Genomic DNA, 21,521 nt, shown 5'->3' with positions numbered 1-21,521 from the left:
CTAGCTCTTCTAGACAGAGCTTAGGGCTAGCCCTGCGGCTCTGGACAACATCTCATCCCCTTACCAGGCTTGGTATTGATCAGCTCTGGGCCAAATAACAGTCTAATAATCCACTAATCCATAAACCCGCTCACTGCCATGCCATCAGTGTCACTGTGGATGAGGGCAGTGACAAAATTAGCTTTGCAAGTGTTGTTTCTACAGCTTGTCTTTCTCTGATTGTTTCTTTTTTTAACTGGACTCAACATCTTCCCTTCTCATGCAGTGAGTTGCAGCATTATTTATGTGTCTCTGTCTTCTACACCTCGTATCTTACAAAGGGGCAACTGTACTGGTTGTAAATGCAACTGATTTGGATTCCTCACGGGAGTTTGGCCAGGCCTCTCTTATCTACTCTCTGGAAGGATCCTCTCAGTTTCGTCTTAACTCACGCTCAGGTATGTTAGTGTGTGCATTTTATTAAAGGCTGCTTCTGTCACCTCATACTAACAGGTCTATGGCTTTTCCTACCTGCTTCAGTCTGTTTAGACCAGCTTTTACTCGAGCCATTTAGTTTGTTGCCAGTTGAGCAGCAGCTGGCTTTCTGCATTGTGAACACCCTGATCAGTAATCTGTAAATGTTTACACCTTTTGTACTCCTCAGTTCATCCTGAAATGTTCAGCTGCTGTAATGATGGCTGTATAAATGTTGTTGCTGTGTTTGTGTTTCAGGAGAGCTCACAACCACAGCCCTGCTGGACCGGGAGCAGAAGTCAGAGTTCATCCTGATTGTGAGAGCTGTGGATGGAGGAGTTGGTCCTCAGCAGAAGACTGGCATTGCCACTGTAACAACCTTACATTCATCATTTAACTGAACATCTTATCTTATCAAAGTTACTTCATACCTCATTGGTATCTTTGTTTTTAGTATTCTGGTCAAAAGACATCATATACCATGAAACTGTTTTGGTAAAACGTTTACACCCATCATGGGCATAGATGTCCTAATAATTTTGGGCCTTGAAGGAGGCATTTAAACTTTTATTTTCCTGGTTACATAAAACAATTTAAATACATTTCAAAAACAATGCTTTTGTGCCCAAGTTTGAATTTGTTGTGGGTTTTCTTAAATCTACATAGGTAAAATATTATGCATACAGGCACCAGATTACACATACACCCCATAAATATTTGGATAAATGTTGGTTAGAGATTTTGTACCTCAACAAAGAAGCTTTTAATCATCAACAAGCTTCTGTCACAATTCTGACTGGATATTTGAGCACTCATTTAAATTGGCTTGGGGACAGCTTTTAGGCAAAGTTTATAGATATTCTGTAGGCTTTTAGTCAGGTTTTGAGAAGATCTATCAACACTCAAGCCTACACTTCAAACCCCTGGAACACCAGTATGACTGTCCACAGTTTTCTTATTGGATGATGCCAACCAAGAGAGAAGGCCATGCTCTAATAGAGACCTGTTAAAGCCCAATGAAAATGTGGAACTTCTTCAGGGAAAAGCAAAATGACAAGCTTCCTTTAGAAAACAATTAGTCAGACACAGAAAAGCTGTCTGGCCACAAGTATACTTTGAGGAGTCAACCGGAGGCTTAAAAATCGAACAACACTGTACTATCTGTTAAGCATGGTAGTGGTAGCAGCATGCTGTGGGTGTGTTTCACAGCTCGTGCTGCTGGTGCATTGCATAAAGTGGATGGAATAATGAAGGATGATCTCCAATTTTTTCAACTTTACCTTACATCAACAACTTGTTGAAATTCCCAACTGTTTAAGACACAATTGTTTCAAAAGGACAATGATCCCAAACACATTAAAACTGGTCTTAGAATAGGTACAACATGCTTCAGTAGGCTCCTGGAATGACCCTCCCAAAGTTCTGACCTCAACCTTCTGGAAAATTTCTGGACTATGCTTTAAGGCTGGGTCTGTGCCAGGAAAACAACTACTTTAAATGGACTCTTCCAGTTCTGTTAGGATGAGTGGTCAAATATCCAACCTGAATTATGCCAGAAGCCTGTTGATGTCTACATGATGTGTCTGCTTTTTCTTTTTTTTTTTTTTTCGTGTCCTGTCCAGCAGAGTAGCACTCAGAATTGTTGTCTGAGTGCCAAGAAAAAGCCCAACATCACACTTCACAAGTGGAGCATTACAGCTAACGCTTTAAAGCTCTACTTGATATTTATAAAATAAACTTTATTAGAAACTGCTTTGGGATTATTTCAATTGATATGGAAACGGAGACAGAAATGAAAAGGAAAAAAAAAGAAGCACGAAAGAAAGATAGGTGGGGCAAAAAGGAAAGGGGGAGAGAAGGAGAAAAGATTGGAGGAAAGAAAGAAGGATGAAGGAATACAAGATAACTTGCTTCCAAACGTTCATATTACCAGCTTTCTTACCGAAATGTGCACTGTACTTATCAATGCAAGATGTGTGTGAGTGCGCTTGTGTATACAAGGTTTCTCCATTAAAAATATGCAATAGCCAGTGTGAGGAGCCACAGACCTGCCCCCCTGGACACAAAAAACAGGCACACACAATCGCACATTTCCACACTCATGCATACACATAAAAACACTCACACCCACGCACCCAATGTCGTACACTCACTCACACTCCCCATACATGCTCTATACTCCCAGGTCCAGGTGCCGATATCCCATAAGGACAATCAGTCCCTGGACACAGGAGGTGGTCCCCTTCCCTCCGGGGGTGGAGACAGGCAGACCTCTCTAGCACCTGAACCTGCTATCCCGGGCTCGTGACTCAACCTGAGCAACCCTGGCCCGGACCCGGAACCCAACCCCCCGCCCCAACCCCAGTCCCCATTGACCCACATTCTCATCCAGATGGGACCATGTTCAAAAGAGGGGTCTACATGGTCCAAACCAGCCCGCCAACCAGAGCGGCCACAAAACAAAATAGTCCTAACCCCCCAATGAATTCTGATCCCAACCCCATGAGCCCCAAACCCCCAGTGAACCCCAACATGAATTTCCCCACAGGGCCACCCCCAACCAGGACACAGATATCGAACACACAACCCTGAACCCAAACGCCATGAATCCCCTCCCCACAGCACATGGGCACACCCCGATAGGTGAGCTTCATCCCCGAAAAGACGACGAAGCAACACCCACACAGCTCAAGCTCCACACACAGCCCCCTCCAAGAACCCCCGCCACGTCCCACCCCTACTACACAGCGCGCCGCGACAGCAAGGCAAGGGCCCCACGCAACACTATGCCAGCCCCCGCCCATTTTTTCTGCGATCTGTATTGTAAGGTTTATATGCAGGTTTATATTCATATCTCATCCTGTATGTATAACTTTGACCATGTGTGGATTAGAGAAAATTCACTGAAGATGTTTGTTGTATAATCATTTTACTCTGGAAAAAAATTGTCAAATAAATAATCAAAAGCTTAAAATTGACATGATCGTCTTGCCTCTGATGAGTTCATGCAAGTCCTACTTTGTTCTACAAATAACTTTGTGTTTAACATCATGGTCATTCATTACATCCTCAATATACTATACTAATAAAATGATCTGATCTTCTTTCAACACTAATTTAGGTGAACATCACCATCCTTGACATCAATGACAACGCCCCTGTGTGGCAAGAGGAGCCATATGAAGCCAACGTTGTGGAGATGAGTCCAATAAACACTGATGTTATCTCTGTGAGTGCATTTAGTCCATCCTCCTAAACCTTGCTGCATCACTTTCTGTAAGCTTATAAAAATTAATAGCAATGTTGCAAACAACAAAAAGTGGACTTTTGTCTTTGGTTATTTTATAATAATTTACAAAAATAAAAGAAGCAAATGAGGGATAATTATTTGCACCAAAATATGGCTGGAGAAGCAATGCTCAGAGCTAGACAGGAGGAAGCTGAAAACTAATTTAGAAAAACATTTTCTGTAACTCACTGCAGTGCCCACAAGCCATACATCAACTATAAGTAAAAGTCATCTTCTTTCACATAATTATCGTCTGTATGCCAAAACACCTTGAGAACACCTGATTTGTAGATTCCCTGTTTTTACTCCCCTTACATTTATCCATCCATGTATTGTCTTCCAATTATCCAAGATCGGATCATTGGATCAACAGGCTAAAGGGAAATCCAAACTGTACTTCAAGCTCCCCTCAGATGATGCAGCTCCTGACCCTATCTCGAAGACTGGGTCCGGCCATCTTAAGACGAATGTCAAATTTCACCTTGTGGTCCTTTTGGTCATGCTGAGAAAGAACAGCTCTTGCTCGGGCCATACAAGGATTGGATAGCACTTTAAAGCTACCCACAATACACCAATACGCATTTTTAGGAGTTAAATGATTAAGTGCAATAAAATTATTTTATTTTCCAGAGACAGAAAAATCAAATTTCAATATGGGAACATTTCTTAATAAAGAACTGAATATCGGGGCACCCTATTTCTTTACGATAACTGTATAACAGTCATTTTTGCTCCAGTTCATGCTTCCTTTCCTGATGGACTAATATCCGGCACAGTTTAGGTCTTTGCAGAGTAAACTACACTATTACCCCAAAACTCTCTTGCTGTCCTGTTGGTGTCTTTGATAATGTGTTGTTTGTAATTAAGTCCCTATTGTCCATTACTTAAGGAGGCATCACTGAGTGTAATTAAAGGAGTCTGATTGCTAATTAAAGTGTAGCCTGTAGTTATATGCATAACAAATTATTCAGCTTCCAGGCAGAAGAGGAGGCGTCTTGCAGAGCACAAGTGTGCAATGAAGAGTTGGGGAATGTCAAATAAAGGCGGCGGGCTCTTCTCTGCCATAATGTTGCTGCTTTTTCCACTTTGCTGAATCTGTTCCTCAGTTGACTTCATCTATGGTACATCCAGCGATGCAATGCATACTGTATGTGGATTTCTGGGCTCAGCGGACAGACACTATTGCCCCTCTGTCCACTTTTCAATGAATCTGACCATCCAGGCTCACAGTTCAGTAATTGGCCCCAGTGTAGCCTGGGTCCATCCAGTGTTTCTATGGTGACTGGAAGCCACCTGCTGATTCCTTCTGGAGGTGTCCAGTGAGCCGATGAATTCGGCTGCTGTGCCCAGTCCTAGGATCAACCCACTCAAACCTCTCTGCTCCCCACTCTCAGTGCTTTAGCTTCTTATATTCAGCTCTTATACTCACATCCAACATCTCCTACTAAAGCTCCTCTCCATCTCTTCTCTGCCACTCTGTAGCCACACCATAGCTAGATCTGATCATCCAGGCAGATATAAATTTGCTCACAATCATTGAATGTGCTCCACTCAGACCAGTATTGATTACTTGAACGAAGCTCATCCAGACTCTTCTCTAAAAATTATTTCACCTACCTTGTCTGTGTATTTGCTAATCAATGATTCTAAGACATGCCAGCCTAACATGTCTTCTAAATAATTGAACATTCACAAAAGCCTTTGTTCCTCTAATGACCAATTAACCATTTTCCAGCAATTTTACTCAGTGCTCTGAATAATTGATCAGCTCTTTAAAAATCAGCCAGTGTTTTAGCTCGGCTTCAGGCTGCTCACATATATCATCCATCACAATTGCATGTCCAAAGAAAAGCTGCAACCATTTTTCTTTTAGCTGACTAAGTTACAGTGGCTGGAAGGGAAGTTGTAGTGTTTAGCAAAAGTATTTGTTCCTTATGAACTTTTACCATTTCATCATTCCACAATCACAAACATTCATTCATTTTAGTGGATTTTATGTCATGGACCAATATAATCATTGTGCATAATTGTGTAGAGTAGAAATCTGAATAGTGTGATGTACATTTGCACCCAGAACCACTGTTAAGGCACCTGGAAAAAGCCATTAATAAAACCCAGTCCATCTAACTGCCATCTACCCTTTATTTTTTGAACAGTATATATATATATATATATACTGTTCAAAAAATAAAGGGAACACTCAAATAACACATCCTAGATCTCAATGAATGAAATATTACTTGAGTACTTTGTTCTGTACAAAGTTGAATGTGCTGACAACATCACACACAAATCATCAATGGAAATCAAATGTATTAACCAATGGAGGCCTGGATTTGGAGTCACAAAATAAAAGTGGAAAAACACACTACAGGCTGATCCAACTTTGATATAATGTCCTTAAAACAAGTCACAATGAGGCTCAGTATTGTGTGTGGTCTCCACGTGTCTGTATGACCTCCCTACAACGCCTGGGCATGCTCCTGATGAGACGGTGGATGGTCTCCTGAGGGATCTCCTCCCAGACCTGGACTAAAGCATCCGCCAACTCCTGGACAGTCTATGATGCAACGTGATGTTGGTGGATGAAGCGAGACATGATGTATTGCGACCTTCCAAAGAAATGCCACCCCACAACATTATTGACCCACTGCCAAACCGGTCATTCTGAAGGATGTTGCAGGCAGCAGATCGCTCTCCACAGTGTCTCCAGACTTTGTCACGTCTGTCACATGTGCTCAGTGTGAACCTGCTTTCATCTGTGAAGAGCACAGGGCGCCAGTGGCGAATTTGCCAGTCCTGGTGTTCTCTGGCAAATGCCAAGCGTCCTGCACGGTGTTGGGCTGTGAGCACAATCCCCATTTGTGGATGTCGGGCCCTCATACCATCCTCATGGAGTCGGTTTCTAACCGTTTGTGCAGACACATGCACATTTGTGGCCTGCTGGAGGTCATTTTGTAGGACTCTGGCAGTGGTCCTCCTGTTCCTCCTTGCACAAAGGTGGAGGTAGCGGTTCTGCTGCTGGGTTGTTGCCCTCCTACGGCCTCCTCCACGTCTCCTGGTGTACTGGCCTGTCTCCTGGTAGCGCCTCCAGGCTCTGGACACTACGCTGACAGACACAGCAAACCTTCTTGACACAGCTCGCATTGATGTGCCATCCTGGATGAGCTGCAGTACCTGAGCCACTTGTGTGGGTTTTAGAGTCCGTCTCATGCTACCACGAGTGTTAAAGCACCACCAACATTCAAAAGTGACCAAAACATCAGCCAGAAAGCATCGGTACTGAGAAGTAGTCTGTGGTCCCCACCTGCAGAACCACTCCTTTATTGAGTGTCTTGCTAATCACCAAAGATTTCCCCCTGTTGTCTATTCCTTTTTCACAACAGCTGTGAAATTGATTGTCAATCAGTGTTGCTTCCTAAGTGGACATTTTGATTTCACAGACGTTTTATTTACTTGGAGTTATATTGTGTTGTTTAAGTGTTCCCTTTATTTTTTTGAGCAGTGTAGAAAACAGGCTCCACCTTTGTAGCGACGACCTGAAGGCAAAAGTCCAGGATGCCTGGGGTCTGTAGATGTGTTAGCTGCCCTTTTTCTGACCCTGGACCTCTACTGGATGGAGTGAAGTTCCGCCCCTCTCTGCAGACCTGGTTGTCTGTTGCAGTCTGGACCTGTCCTGTATTGTGTTTGAGCCAAACATACATAGTCATGGACAATGCAGCTGTTGTGTGAATGCTTCAGATGTTTGTTGGAGAACATTAGAGAACAACAGCATAGTGAAGAACAGGGAACGCAGCAGAGAGGTCAGGGATACATTTGTAAAGAAGTTTAAAGCAGTGGAAGTAGATGCTCTTTTTATCGATACTCTTGCCTTTCTGCTATTCCTGTGGTCTCATTTCCTCAATTTCCTCTTTTTTTGTTTCCCTGCATTTTTTTGCCATAAGTTACTTCTGTTCCTAAAGCTTCATGTTTGTTTACTCTTTTCCTCTCTCTCCACATTGAAGGTGTTGGCACTAGATCCAGATAATGGCGAAAATGGAACCGTGATGTACAGTATCAGCCCTGCAAACCCCTTCTACACCATCGACAGCAGAACAGGGAAGATCCGCACCAGCGGGGTCACTCTGGACAGGGAAAGCACAAACTCCAGAGACATGGTCCTCATGAGGACCATCATAGTGTCTGCTGTTGACCGTAAGTTGTTTGTGTACATCTGCATATGTTTGTAGTTTGCTGTCACCTTGCATTTTGTCTATATGTGCCTTCTGCTGTGTGAATGTTACATGTTCATAGAGCTCTTCATAACGGACTTACATCACTGACTAGGACATGCACTGTTTTGTGTCCTTGTGCATGTGTGCTTTTTGTCTTTATATGCCCTTCTGGCGCCCTCTGTAGGAGGCACACCTCCACTGCGTGCATCCGTCAGCGCCACAGTATCTGTCAACCTGCAGGATCTTAATGATAACGACCCAACCTTCCTGAACCTGCCGTTTGTTGCAGAAGTACTAGAGGGACTACCCAGTGGAACCTCATTTTTTAGGGTAAAACGTAGAGGAATTTTCATTTGCAGAGGCATATTATCCAGGCATGAATGGGTTTTTAAGTTTTAAGTTTATAGGAGTTCATGTGGTAGAAAGTAGAATTCTCAGCTTCTCTCTTTACGTTATGTTATTGTTGCCCAACCTGCTGTGGAAGTTTATGAATATTTCCTCCCACAGGTCCAGGCAGTGGACCCAGATAAGGATGAGAATGGTCGCGTTACATTGGCGTTACAGATGGGAATGCCTCGTCTTGATTTTTACCTCAACTCCTCCAACGGTGTTCTCACCTCGAGAGCTGTGCTGGATCGGGAACAGATCGGGCTGTATTATTTGAGGATTATTGCACATGACGCTGGGGAATTTCCTCGTACCTCCACTTCAACTCTCACTGTTTCAGGTGACTTTTGATTGACTCTCTCTTATTGAGAACGTTTCAAAAACCTGAGTCTTTTGTTATTTTGATGACTTAATTAATTTTGGGGGATAGCAAACTTCTTACATTTCAGGGAACTACGGAGAAACATAGAGCCACCTCCTGGTGGGTTGTCATAAAGAGTGTCATAAATGTTTTGTGCATGATGAGATATCACTGGAAACACGGCATTTCTTGTCTTGTAGGAATCCCTGAACATTCAACTGAGATGAAAGGAAAATACAGTCGTGGGAGAGAGAGAGTACACCCTCATTCATATACTAGAATTGTTTGAGAATTAGGAATTTCAAATGTACAAAAACACACAATTGTATTCCAGACAATTTTCTTAGATGGAGCAAAAATAGAGAAACATATTGTGAAAAACTGAAAACACCCAATCAAAACTTTGAAGAAGTTGATTTTCTGTATGACTGTGTCACTCTTTCATATCATGGTGGAGCAATTTTGCCCACTCTTATTTATGCAACATATCTTGGTTATTTGTGTGAACCAGTTTTAACCAAACGTCAGCTGACATTTTGACTCGAGTATACTTTGATATAATCAGAATCAGAACAGAATCAGCTTTATTGCCCAGTTCGTACATACAAACAAGGAATTTGACTCCGGTACACTTTGCTCTTTGGTTTTGTTTTCGCATTAAAGAATATACATATTTACAATGTACAATATACACATATATAATAAAATGGTGAATTTGCAACATCTGTATGTTGTTGTTTTGTACTCTATTGAATGTTCAACAGAGAAACAGCCTGGGGGAAGAAACTGTCTCTGTGGAGGCTGGTTTTAGCGAACAGTGCTCTGTAGTGGCGGCCTGAAGGTAAAGCTGTGAACAGTTTATGTGCAGGGTGTGTGGGGTCTGCAGAGATTTTAGCAGCTCTTTTCCTGACCATAGACCTGTATACGTCCTTGATGGAGGGAAGGTCAGCCCTGATTATTCTCTCTGCATTCCTGATTACAGGTCCTTCTCAAAATATTAGCATATTGTGATAAAGTTCATTATTTTCCATAATGTCATGATGAAAATTTAACATTCATATATTTTAGATTCATTGCACACTAACTGAAATATTTCAGGTCTTTTATTGTCTTAATACAGATGATTTTGGCATACAGCTCATGAAAACCCAAAATTCCTATCTCACAAAATTTGCATATTTCATCCGACCAATAAAAGAAAAGTGTTTTTAATACAAAAAACGTCAACCTTCAAATAATCATGTACAGTTATGCACTCAATACTTGGTCGGGAATCCTTTTGCAGAAATGACTGCTTCAATGCGGCGTGGCATGGAGACAATCAGCCTGTGGCACCGCTGAGGTCTTATGGAGGCAAAGGATGCTTCGATAGCGGCCTTTAGCTCATCCAGAGTGTTGGGTCTTAAGTCTCTCAACGTTTTCTTCACAATATCCCACAGATTCTCTATGGGGTTCAGGTCAGGAGAGTTGGCAGGCCAATTGAGCACAGTGATACCATGGTCAGTAAACCATTTACTTTTGGCACTGTGAGCAGGTGCCAGGTCGTGCTGAAAAATGAAATCTTCATCTCCATAAAGCTTTTCAGCAGATGGAAGCATGAAGTGCTCCAAAATCTCCTGATAGCTAGCTGCATTGACCCTGCCCTTGATAAAACACAGTGGACCAACACCAGCAGCTGACACGGCACCCCAGACCATCACTGACTGTGGGTACTTGACACTGGACTTCTGGCATTTTGGCATTTCCTTCTCCCCAGTCTTCCTCCAGACTCTGGCACCTTGATTTCCGAATGACATGCAGAATTTGCTTTCATCCGAAAAAAGTACTTTGGACCACTGAGAAACAGTCCAGTGCTGCTTCTCTGTAGCCCAGGTCAGGCGCTTCTGCCACTGTTTCTGGTTCAAAAGTGGCTTGACCTGGGGAATGCGGCACCTGTAGCCCATTTCCTGCACACGCCTGTGCACGGTGGCTCTGGATGTTTCTACTCCAGACTCAGCCCACTGCTTCCGCAGGTCCCCCAAGGTCTGGAATCGGCCCTTCTCCACAATCTTCCTCAGGGTCCGGTCACCTCTTCTCGTTGTGCAGCGTTTTCTGCCACACTTTTTCCTTCCCACAGACTTCTTCCCACTGAGGTGCCTTGATACAGCACTCTGGGAACAGCCTATTCGTTCAGAAATTTCTTTCTGTGTCTTACCCTCTTGCTTGAGGGTGTCAATAGTGGCCTTCTGGACAGCAGTCAGGTCGGCAGTCTTACCCATGATTCGGGTTTTGAGTGATGAACCAGGCTGGGAGTTTTAAAGGCCTCAGGAATCTTTTGCAGGTGTTTAGAGTTAACTCGTTGATTCAGATGATTAGGTTCATAGCTCGTTTAGAGACCCTTTTAATGATATGCTAATTTTGTGAGATAGGAATTTTGGGTTTTCATGAGCTGTATGCCAAAATCATCCGTATTAAGACAATAAAAGACCTGAAATATTTCAGTTAGTGTGCAATGAATCTAAAATATATGAATGTTAAATTTTCATCATGACATTATGGAAAATAATGAACTTTATCACAATATGCTAATTTCTTGAGAAGGGCTTGTATTTGTCGCAGTCTGGACCTGTCCTGTTTTGTGGATGAGCCAAACCACGCTGAGATGGATGAAGACAGGACAGATTGAATGATGGCAGTGTAGAAGATGACCAGCAGCTCCTGTGGAAGGTTGAACTTCTTGAGTTGCCTCAGGAAGTACAGTCTCTGCTGGGCCTTCTTTTGAACAGTGTCTATGTGTGAAGACCATCTCAGGTCCTCAGAGATGGTGGTTCCTAAGAACCTGAAGTGGTCCACGGCCGATACAGAGTTGTTGAGGATGGTGAGGGGGAGTATGGGGGTGGTGTTCTCCGAAAGTCCACCACCATTTCCACAGTCTTGAGTGGGTTCAGTTCAAGGTAGTTCTGACCGCACCAGTGTAACAGCCGATCCACCTGCTGTCTGTATGCAGACTCGTCACTTTCCTGGATCAGTCCAATGACAGTGGTGTCATCTGCAAACTTAAGGAGTTTCACGGACGAGTCCACTGAGGTGCAGTCATTTGTGTACAGGGAGAAGAGGAGTGGGGATTGAACACACCCCTGGGGGGCACCAGTACTTATTGATCTGGATCGGGAGAAGATGCTCCCCAGTCTCACCTGCTGCTGTCGGTCCGTCAGGAAGCTGTTGATCCACTGACAGGTGGAGGCTGGGACGTTGAGCTGGGTGAGCTTCTGGTGGAGGATGTCTGGTATGATGGTGTTGAAGGCCGAGCTGAAGTCTACAAACAGGATCCTGGCGTACGTCCCTGGGTGGTCGAGGTGTTGCAGGATGAAGTGTAGACCTAAGTTAACAGCATCATCTGCCGACCTGTTTGCTCGGTAAGCAAATTGCAGGGGGTCCAGCAGGGGGCCTGTGATGTCTTTCAGGTGCTTCAACACCAGCCGCTCAAAGGATTTCATGACCACAGATGTCAGGGCTACAGGCCTGTAGTCATTTAATCCTAGGATGGTGGGTTTCTTGGGAACCGGGATGATGGTGAATCGTTTCAGGCAGGAGGGGACCTCACATTTCTCCAGTGATTTGTTGAAGATCCTTGTGAAGATCGGAGCGAGTTGATTTGCACAGGCTTTCAGGCATGATGGGGAGACGTTATCAGGTCCTCCAGCTTTCTTTGTTTTCATGCGCTGAAAGAGCCTGTTTACATCTTCCTCTGAGATCTTTAGTGCAGGCAGAGGATCTGAAGGTAGGGGGTTGGTAGCTTTGTGGGAAGAACTTGTTCCTGAATGGGATGTGGAGGGGATGGTTTGAGGTGTGAATGGCTTCTTGTCATGTCTGCAGTAGAAGCCATTCAGACTGTTGGCCAGGAGACGACTCTGTTCAGGAAGGGTGGGGGGGCTCCTATATGCAGTCAGGTTTCTCAGACTGGTCCATACAGCTGAAGTGTCACCAGTAGAAAGGCTGTTCTTCAGCTTCTCGCTGTAGCTTCTCTTGGCTGCTTTGATCTCCTTTGTTAGTCTGTTCCTGGCCTGCCTGTACCGCGCCCAATCTCCACTGCTCTTCCTTTTCCCTGCGCAGATTCCTGAGGTGTGGAGTAAACCATGGTGGTTCCATGGTGGTTCCATAATCATCTCAATGACTACAAGATGACCAGGTCCTGAGCCAGCAAGACAAGCCCAAATTATCACTGTTCCAACTCTGTGTCTGATTGTTGTTATGAGGTTCTCTCAGCAGTTGTGTTTTTTGTAATTTCTCTGAACATTACATGGTCTGATTTTGGGTAAATTTCCAAGAAGTTCCACTACTTGGCAGACTGGCAACTGTTTTAAATGTCTACTACTTCCCTCCTAGGAAAGATACTGTAAAGTGAATGTTTGTGTTGTTTTTTTGTTGGAGGGGTGTTGATACGGCCAAGCCCAACAGGCGTAGGGTGAGTGGTTTTTGTAAACCTTTCTGTTGAACATCATGTTTGACAGTCTAATTGTCAGCCCTAATTACAAGCGATGTGGTTCGTTGTTTTTGTTTTAAAATAAATATGGAGAATGCAAGTTTGACTCATGGATCATTAAAGATGCGTCACAGAACAAAACCAACTCAGCCGGCAGCGACTTTATTTGTGGAACGAAGTGGCTACAGATACACTTCATGTGTTTTGGAAATGCCCTTATAACACGAGCATGAGTACGACGAGTAGTGATTTCAGCCCTTTGCTTTTTTGTACTTTTGCAGTTTTCATTTTTGATGGGTACAAAATCCAGCCGTTTACCTTAGGACTCTTTGTGATGAACCCGTGGTATTTTGTACCCACCAGGGACAAAGTTTGGTACCTGCTTTGACAACTGACAACTTAAAGAACTTTTCTAGACTCCACTGTAAGGAAATATGATTGTCTGACTCCAGCAAATATCTACCAACTACCAAGACACTGAGAGTAAGTTTGGTTTTGGGAAACAGCAATGTTGCGCCTCATTGTTTATACCAAATTTCTCTATTTTGGATTCATCTAATATGTAATTACATGAATATTTATATAGGCAGATATACACTCAGTGGCCACTTTATTAGGTACACTGTGCTAGTACCAGGTTGGACACCCTTTTGCCTTCAGAACTGTCTTAATCCTTCGTGGCATAGATTCAAAAAGGTACTGGAAACATTCCTCAGAGAGTTTGGTCCATATTGACATGATTGCATCACACAGATGCTGCAGATTTGTCGGCTGCACATCCATGATGCGAATCTCCCGTTCCACCACATCCCCAAGGTGCTGTATTGGATTGAGATCTGGTGACTGTGGAGTCCATTTGAGTAAAGTGAATTCATTGTCATGTTCAAGAAACCAGTCTGAGATGATTCATGCTTTATGACATGGGGCATTCTCCTGCTGGATGTAACCATCAGAAGATGGGTACACTGTGGTCATAAAGGGATGGACATGGTCAGCAACAATACTCAGGTAGGCTGTGGTGTTGACACGATGCTCAATTGGTACTAAGGGGCCCAAAGTGTCCAATTTTGGTGAGCCTGTGTGAATTGTAGCCTCAGTTTCCTGTTCTTAGCTGACAGGAGTGGCACCCAGTGTGGTCTTCTGCTGCTGTAGCCCATCCGCCTCAAGATTTGATGTGTTGGGCGTTCAGAGATGCTCTTCTGCATGCCTTGGTTGTAACGAGTGGTTATTTGAGTTACTGTTGCCTTTCTATCAGCTCAAACCAGTCGGCCATTCTCCTCTGACCTCTGGCATCAACAAGGCATTTGAGCCCACAGAACTGCTGCTCACTGGATATTTTCTCTTTTTCGGACCCTTCTCTGTAAACCCTAGAGATGGTAGTGCATGAAAATCCCAGTAAATCAGCAGTTTCGGAAATACTCAGACAAGCCTGTTTGGCACCAACAACAGTGCCACGTTCAAAGTCACTTAAATCACCTTTCTTCCCCATTCTGATGCTCAGTTTGAAGTGCAGCAGATCGTCTTAGCCATGTCTACATGCCTAAATGCATTGAGTTGCTGCCATGTGATTGGATGATTAGAAATTTGCGTTAACGAGCAGTTGGACAGGTGTACCTAATAAAGATGCCGGTGAGTATATATTAAATAGGCAAATCTACATATGTTTAGGTGAAAACCTTTGAGTTAATAGGGGGTGTACTTCCTTTTTACACCATTGCTGGCAATGGTGGGTCCATCAACAAATATATATATATATATATATATATATATATATATATATATATATATATATATATATATATATATACATAATTCAATTCAATTCAGTTTTATTTATATAGCACTAATTCACAACACATGTTGTCTCAAGGTATTTCACAGCAGTCAGGTACATACATTCCAATTAATCTTAACCATTGAACAGTGCAGTCAGAGTTAGTTATTTATTCAAATTGAATAAACGTTTTTCTGTTTTCTGGGAATCCCAGCAGATTGCATCCAGTCAGTGACTTGCAGCATTCACTCCTCCTGGATGAGCATGTAGAGACAGTGGACAGTCACTGGCGTTGACATTGCAGCAATCCCTCATACTGAGCATGCATGTAGCGACAGTAGAGAGGAAAAACTTCCTTTTAACTGGAAGAAACCTCCAGCAGAACCAGGCTCAGTGTGAGCGGCCATCTACCACGACCGACTGGGGGTTTGAGAGAACAGAGCAGAGACACAAATAAAACAAAAAAGCACTGATCCAGGAGTACTTTCTATGGGAAGGAAAAGTAAATGTTAATGGATGTAGCTCCTTTAGTCATTTCACCTTGAAAGAAAGAACAGATAAACTCTGAGCCAGTTTTCAAGGTTAGAGTCTGAAAGAGAACACATATAATTAGTTACAGTAGAAGCTCAGTCAGTAGCTATGTCTAAGAGAGAGAAAGGGTTAAACACTAAAAGACAGGGCCATGTGGATCATCGGTAGAGGGTGAGCATTAAGTTGTTGCCAGCAGAAGCTTGGACGATGCCCCTCTCCAGAAAGGTGTCACAGGTAAACACAGAGTCAGGCCAGGTGTAGCTTCTAGGAAGAGAAAAGAGAGAGAACATAAAGTTAAAAACTGGATTAACAGCAAATAATGCAAAATTGAAGAGTAGTGTGAGAATATAGCAAAGAGGGTGAAAGTGGTTATTATGTCCTCCAGCAGCCTAAGCCTATATCAGCATAACTACAGAGATAGTTTCAGTTCAGATTATTAATTAAACGGCGCTTATTTACAACAATGTCATCACAAGGCACCCCACAAAAGGTCCCACTGATGGTCATTGTTATACTAAAAACCACAAGGATTGGGATACCTCTCTCTGTCAGACTGATTATAACCATTGGAAAAGAGAAGGGGTCATACAGGTAGCAGAAATGGAGGGTGTGTTTGCACCTCAACCATAACTGAGCCGGTTTAGGCTAAACCTGACTCCACCTTACTCCATACAACAGGGAGGGAGGAAGACGGAGGTAAAAAATAAGGAAGATAGCTCAGGATAACCTAAGCCACTCTAACTATAAGCTTTATCAAAAAGGAAAATTTTAAGCCTAGCCTTAAAAGTAGACAGGGTGTCTGCCTCACGGACTAAAACTGGGAACTGGTTCCACAAGAGAGGAGCCTGATAACTAAAGGATTTGCCTCCCATTCTACTTCTAGAGACTCTAGGAACCACCAGTAAACCTGCAGTCTGAGAACGAAGTGCTCTGTTAGGAACATATGGAACAATCAAATCTCTGATGTATGATGGAGCTAAATCATTAAGGGCTTTATATGTGAGGAGGAGAATTTTAAATTCTATTCTGGATTTAACAGGGAGCCAATGAAGGGAAGCTAAAATAGGAGAAATATGATGTCTCTTTTTAATTTTCATCAGAACTCTTGCTGCAGCATTTTGAATCAGCTGAAGGCTTTTAACTGCATTTTGTGGACATCCTGATAGTAAAGAATTACAATAGTCCAGCCTTGAAGTAACAAATGCATGGATTAGTTTTTTAGCGTCACTCCTGGATAGGATATTTCTAAATTTGGCAATGTTCCCAAGATGAAAGAAGGAAATCCTAGAAACCTGTTTAATATGGAATTTAAATGACATGTCCTGGTCAAAAATAACACCAAGGTTTTTTACTTTATTACCGGAGGTCAATTTAATGCCATCCAGGTTAAGTGATTGACTAAGCAGTTTCTTTTTTAAAAACTCCGGTCCAAAGACGACAACTTCTGTCTTCTCTGAATTTAGAAGCAAAAAAGTCATCCAAGTTTTTATATCTTCAAGACAAGCTTGTAGTCTATCTAACTGGTTGGGTTCATCAGGATTTATGGATAAGTAAAGCTGAGTATCATCAGCATAACAGTGAAAATGTATCCTATGCTGTCTGATAATTTGACCTATTGGAACCATATATATAGTAAAGAGAATTGGCCCAAGTACTGAACCCTGTGGTACTCCACAATTAACCCTGGAGTTTAAAGATGATTTATCATTTACATGAACAAACTGGAATCTGTCAGACAGATATGATTTAAACCAGCCTAGCACTGTTCCCCTGATCCCTACAACATATTCCAGCCTTTCTAAGAGAATATTATGGTCGACTGTATCAAATGCAGCACTGAGATCTAACAGAACCAGTACAGACACAAGTCCATTATCTGAGGCCATAAGAATATCATTAGTGACTTTCAGCAGAGCTGTTTCAGTGCTATGATGAGCTCTGAAACCTGACTGAAACTATTTAAACAGGTCATTGCTGTGTAAATGCTCACACATTTGATTAGCAACTATGTTCTCAAGAATTTTAGATAAGAATGGAAGATTGGATATAGGTCTGTAATTTTTTAAGTCATCTTGATCAAGCGAAGGTTTCTTAAGTAAAGGTTTAATTACAGCTACCTTAAAAGCCTGTGGTACATATCCATTTACTAAGTATAGGTTAATCATACCTAAAATGGGGCTGGTAATCAGAGGGAACACTTCCTTAAATAATTTGGTTGGGATTGGGTTTAACATACAAGTTGAAGGTTTAGATGAAGCTAATATTTCTGATAACTCAGGAAGCTCCACAGGATCAAAACAGTCCAAACACAGATCAGGTTCTACAGTTACTTCCAATGTTGTCTCACTTACTGAGGATGAAGTAATCATCTTCGGGAGTATGTCAAAGATTTTATTTTTAATAGAATCAATTTTATTTAAGAAGAATCTCATAAAGTCATGACTGCTGAGAGCTAAGGGAATGGATGGCTCAACAGAGCTATGACTTTGTGGAAGTTTAGCAACTGTTCTAAAGAGAAACCTAGGATTATACTTGTTGTCTTCTATTATTGATAAGCTGTTCTAGCTTGGCTAAGTGTGTTTTTATACAACAGTAGGCTATTTTTCTAGATTAATTAGGAATCCTGTAGGTGTGTAGAGCGCCATTTTCTCTCCAATGTTCTAACATTGTGCTTTAAAGTACGTAGTTCTGAATTCAAATTCATCTAGTTTATAATTTAATAATCTGGTAGGGACCAGATTATTTTTATTCTATCAAAACACATAAACCTTTGAGTTAAAAGAGGGTGTACTTTCTTTGCATTTTGGTGATATTCCTAGCCTGAAAAGGGACTCTGATTATCCAGCAGTTAACCAGTTAACCGTTATGCTACTCACTGCCATACCCTGCTGCCTTACTTGTCCTCATGCACGTCTATCTGTGTCCTCCTGTGTCTCTCTGTGTGTGTGTGTGTGTGTGTGTGTGTGTGTGTGTGTGTGTGTGTGTGTGTGTGTGTGTGTGTGTGTGTGTGTGTGTGTGTGTGTGTGTGTGTGTCAGTTCTGGATGTCAATGATGAGACGCCCACCTTCAACCCCAGAGTATACAATGTTTCCCTGATGGAGAATGTCCCAAGAAACCACATTGTTGCACAACTTATCTGCTTTGACAACGATACTGGACTCAACGCAGAACTTAGCTACTTCATCACAGGTCAGAGGTCACAGCGGTTACATGTTTTGTGTGTTTGTGGATTACAGTGTTGTACAATTATATGAACTAATGCATTGTACCGTCAGTACTTATCATCCATTCATATCTGTGTGAGTCTGTGCCTCTCTTAAATAAATGAATTGGCTGTATTTTGTTTCAGTGCTTCATTTAAACCTGGAGTTGTGTTTGTGTCCTATTTTTATAGGTGGGAATCAAGATGGTAAATTCAGTGTTGGCTTCCGAGATGGAGTTGTTAGGACTGTGGTGGGCTTGGACAGAGAGACTCAGAAGGAATACACTCTGGTTATTGAGGCAATAGGTGTGTCATAAATTTACATCTTTTTCTGGGAACATTTTTTTCTGTTTTTCACATTTTGTCACATTACAGTCATGAGCTTCAGTGTATTTATTGAAATTTTTTATGAGAAAGACACATGCAGAGTAGGAGGTGTGAAGTGAAGTGATAATGTGTGATTTATGAATTTTTTACAAATCCCAAAAGTGTGGCCAGCATTTGAATTCAGCCCCACCAAGTCACTCTTTTGTAGAACCTACTTTCACAACTTTTCCAGCTCTAAGTCGTGTGGAGTATGTCTCAACCAGCTTTGCACATCCAGAGCATTACCTACATATGTCTTGCCACAGATTATCACTTCCACCTTAGGTCTAGGCTTTAACTGGACTGTTCTGACACATTTATTAAAATTTACTTTGATCTAACCATTCCATGCAGCTCAAGTCTTTTGCAGCTTTTAGCAGTTTGGTTTGCATTTTCCTCAATTCACCTTCCTATCAATTCTAACCCCTGGAAAAAGGCATACCCACAGCCTGATGCTGCCACCACTATGCTTTGCTATTGAAATAGGGTACTCAGGGTGGTATGCGGGGTCAGTTTTCTTCCACACATAGCATTTAGCACGTAGACCCAGCACCTTCTTTCACACGTTTGGTCCTGTACATGGATTTTGGTAAACCTTAAGTGGGACTTCTAACGCTGTCTATATTCCACATATCCATGATATGTGTGATAGATATTTGGTATGTATGACTAAGAGCTGAGCAGTGGATATCTGCAGCTCCTCCAAAGACATCATGGGAATCTTGCAGCCTTTCTAATTAATTTTCTCCTTGCCCAGTCTGTCAGTTCAGGTGGAAAGACTACTAGGTGAATTTTGAAGGCAGGGAGAGGAAACAGAGATAATATAAAGCAGTGTAAGAGAGTTTCAAACACTGCTAAATCATGGAAGAGAACCAAATAAAGGACCGACCCTGAAGGGCGAACATTGCTTCAGTAGTAATTCATTCAATTAGCCACAATAATATTATATGGAAAATATGTTAGAGCATTTTTTCATTCATCTGTAAATAGATAAGAAAAGCAATTGACTGGGCTAGATACATTAGATGCATTATTGTTATGTGCCTTTCTCAAGGTGTATTTGATTACATGTGACAATAATGATCAAAGTGAAACTAAACACTGTGACTAAAGTATGCTGTTTAGTAAATGTTATGTGAATGTTTTGGGTCTTTTCCACGTAGACAACGGTCCAGCTGGCAGCCGAAGGACGGGCACTGCTACTGTATTTGTTGAGGTGCTGGATGTCAATGACAACAGGCCCATCTTCCTCCAAAACAGTTATGAGACCAGTATTCTGGAAACGGTGCCCAGAGGAACGAGCATCCTTCAGGTAGGGGAATATGTGGACACAAACAGCACTTTTAACAAATTTAAAACTCACTCTGTTTCTTTAACGGTCATTTATGAAGGTCTGTCTTTTTGGCCAAGGTTGCCATCTATTACGTTTTCATAGAGGCTTACAGTCCCCTCCACAATGACCCATGCCTCTGGTAAAGATGGCTAAAAAGCCTTAAAGGTACATTCATCTTTTATTGCAGAAGCACAATCTCACACTGAAAAATTTGGAGAAATACAAGCTTTAATCTGAGTAGATTTATTCTGTTTGGGAAAAAATCCAACTGTAAGAAACAAGATGTTTTTGTTTGGCAGGTCTAAAAGTTCATATAGAAAAAAGTTTATTAAAGAATTTTTGTCATTTGTGCTTTTTTGGGTTTATCAGACTGTTTAGAAACTTAATTATTTATGTCCTGCTGTCATAAACAGCTTTTGCTGTACTTCACTGGGACTTTTGACTGGAACTGTGTCCTCTGGTGGGATTAGAATAACTCTGAGCCTTGCAGCGACAAGACTGCACATGTGTATGTTAGTAAAAGCAACTTTCACCCATTGTTAGGTACAGTGGACGGTGCACGCTGGACGGTCTGCAAAGATCATGCACAGAGAAATGGCCAATTCAGTTCAATTTATTTATATAGCGCATACATGTCATCTCATGGCACTTTACAAAGTCATTTTAAAGTAAAAGATTCTTCTCTCTGTGGGCTCCTTCTAACATTTTCTAAAAGTTCTGTGCTATTGCTAGTTGTACCGCTGTTATTACAACTTTTACTAGTTGTACAACTGTTACCAGTTGTTATGACGGCAGTGGCCACAAAATAAATGTGCTAGTTTGAATTCTTCCTAAATGTCCTGTAATGAAACTCCTGAATTACAATAAGCATAGAGGGTGCATTAGTCCAACTATGTTTAGATCACTATGAAACAAAGAATTTCCAAATATATTTCTTAATGCCCTGGAGTCATCAGATCAGCAGTAGAATATGATTAGTGAAAATGAAAAACAAATTTCTACAGAACAATACCAGCTAATCGTAAATGCTGTTACCTGTTGTACATCTGTGAGGATTTTATTATTATTTTTGTACTATTTCATAGCATGGTCAGTAACATGTAGCTCAAAAAAGTCTTTAAACATCCAATGTCTTTCCCCCAATATCTG

General features: G+C 42.0%; 1 protein-coding gene across 1 annotated transcript in view; it reads left to right on the top strand.

Annotated features, from left to right (window-relative positions):
- The window catches only part of LOC124858957 (cadherin-23-like), a 191,272-nt gene that overhangs the window by 130,843 nt on the left and 38,908 nt on the right, over positions 1 to 21,521 (top strand). Inside the window, exons 17-25 of the mRNA XM_047351298.1 lie at positions 321 to 437; positions 712 to 824; positions 3,575 to 3,682; positions 7,747 to 7,936; positions 8,141 to 8,286; positions 8,464 to 8,683; positions 18,508 to 18,660; positions 18,866 to 18,979; positions 20,203 to 20,351. Of these exons, the coding sequence (XP_047207254.1) occupies positions 321 to 437; positions 712 to 824; positions 3,575 to 3,682; positions 7,747 to 7,936; positions 8,141 to 8,286; positions 8,464 to 8,683; positions 18,508 to 18,660; positions 18,866 to 18,979; positions 20,203 to 20,351 (1,310 nt within the window). The remainder of the gene's footprint in view (positions 1 to 320; positions 438 to 711; positions 825 to 3,574; positions 3,683 to 7,746; positions 7,937 to 8,140; positions 8,287 to 8,463; positions 8,684 to 18,507; positions 18,661 to 18,865; positions 18,980 to 20,202; positions 20,352 to 21,521) is intronic.

This window comes from Girardinichthys multiradiatus, chromosome 22 (assembly GCF_021462225.1).
Source record: "Girardinichthys multiradiatus isolate DD_20200921_A chromosome 22, DD_fGirMul_XY1, whole genome shotgun sequence".
NCBI lineage: Eukaryota > Metazoa > Chordata > Actinopteri > Cyprinodontiformes > Goodeidae > Girardinichthys > Girardinichthys multiradiatus.
The sequence above is the reverse complement of the archived record's forward strand: the minus strand, read 5'-3'. Positions and strand labels throughout refer to the sequence as shown.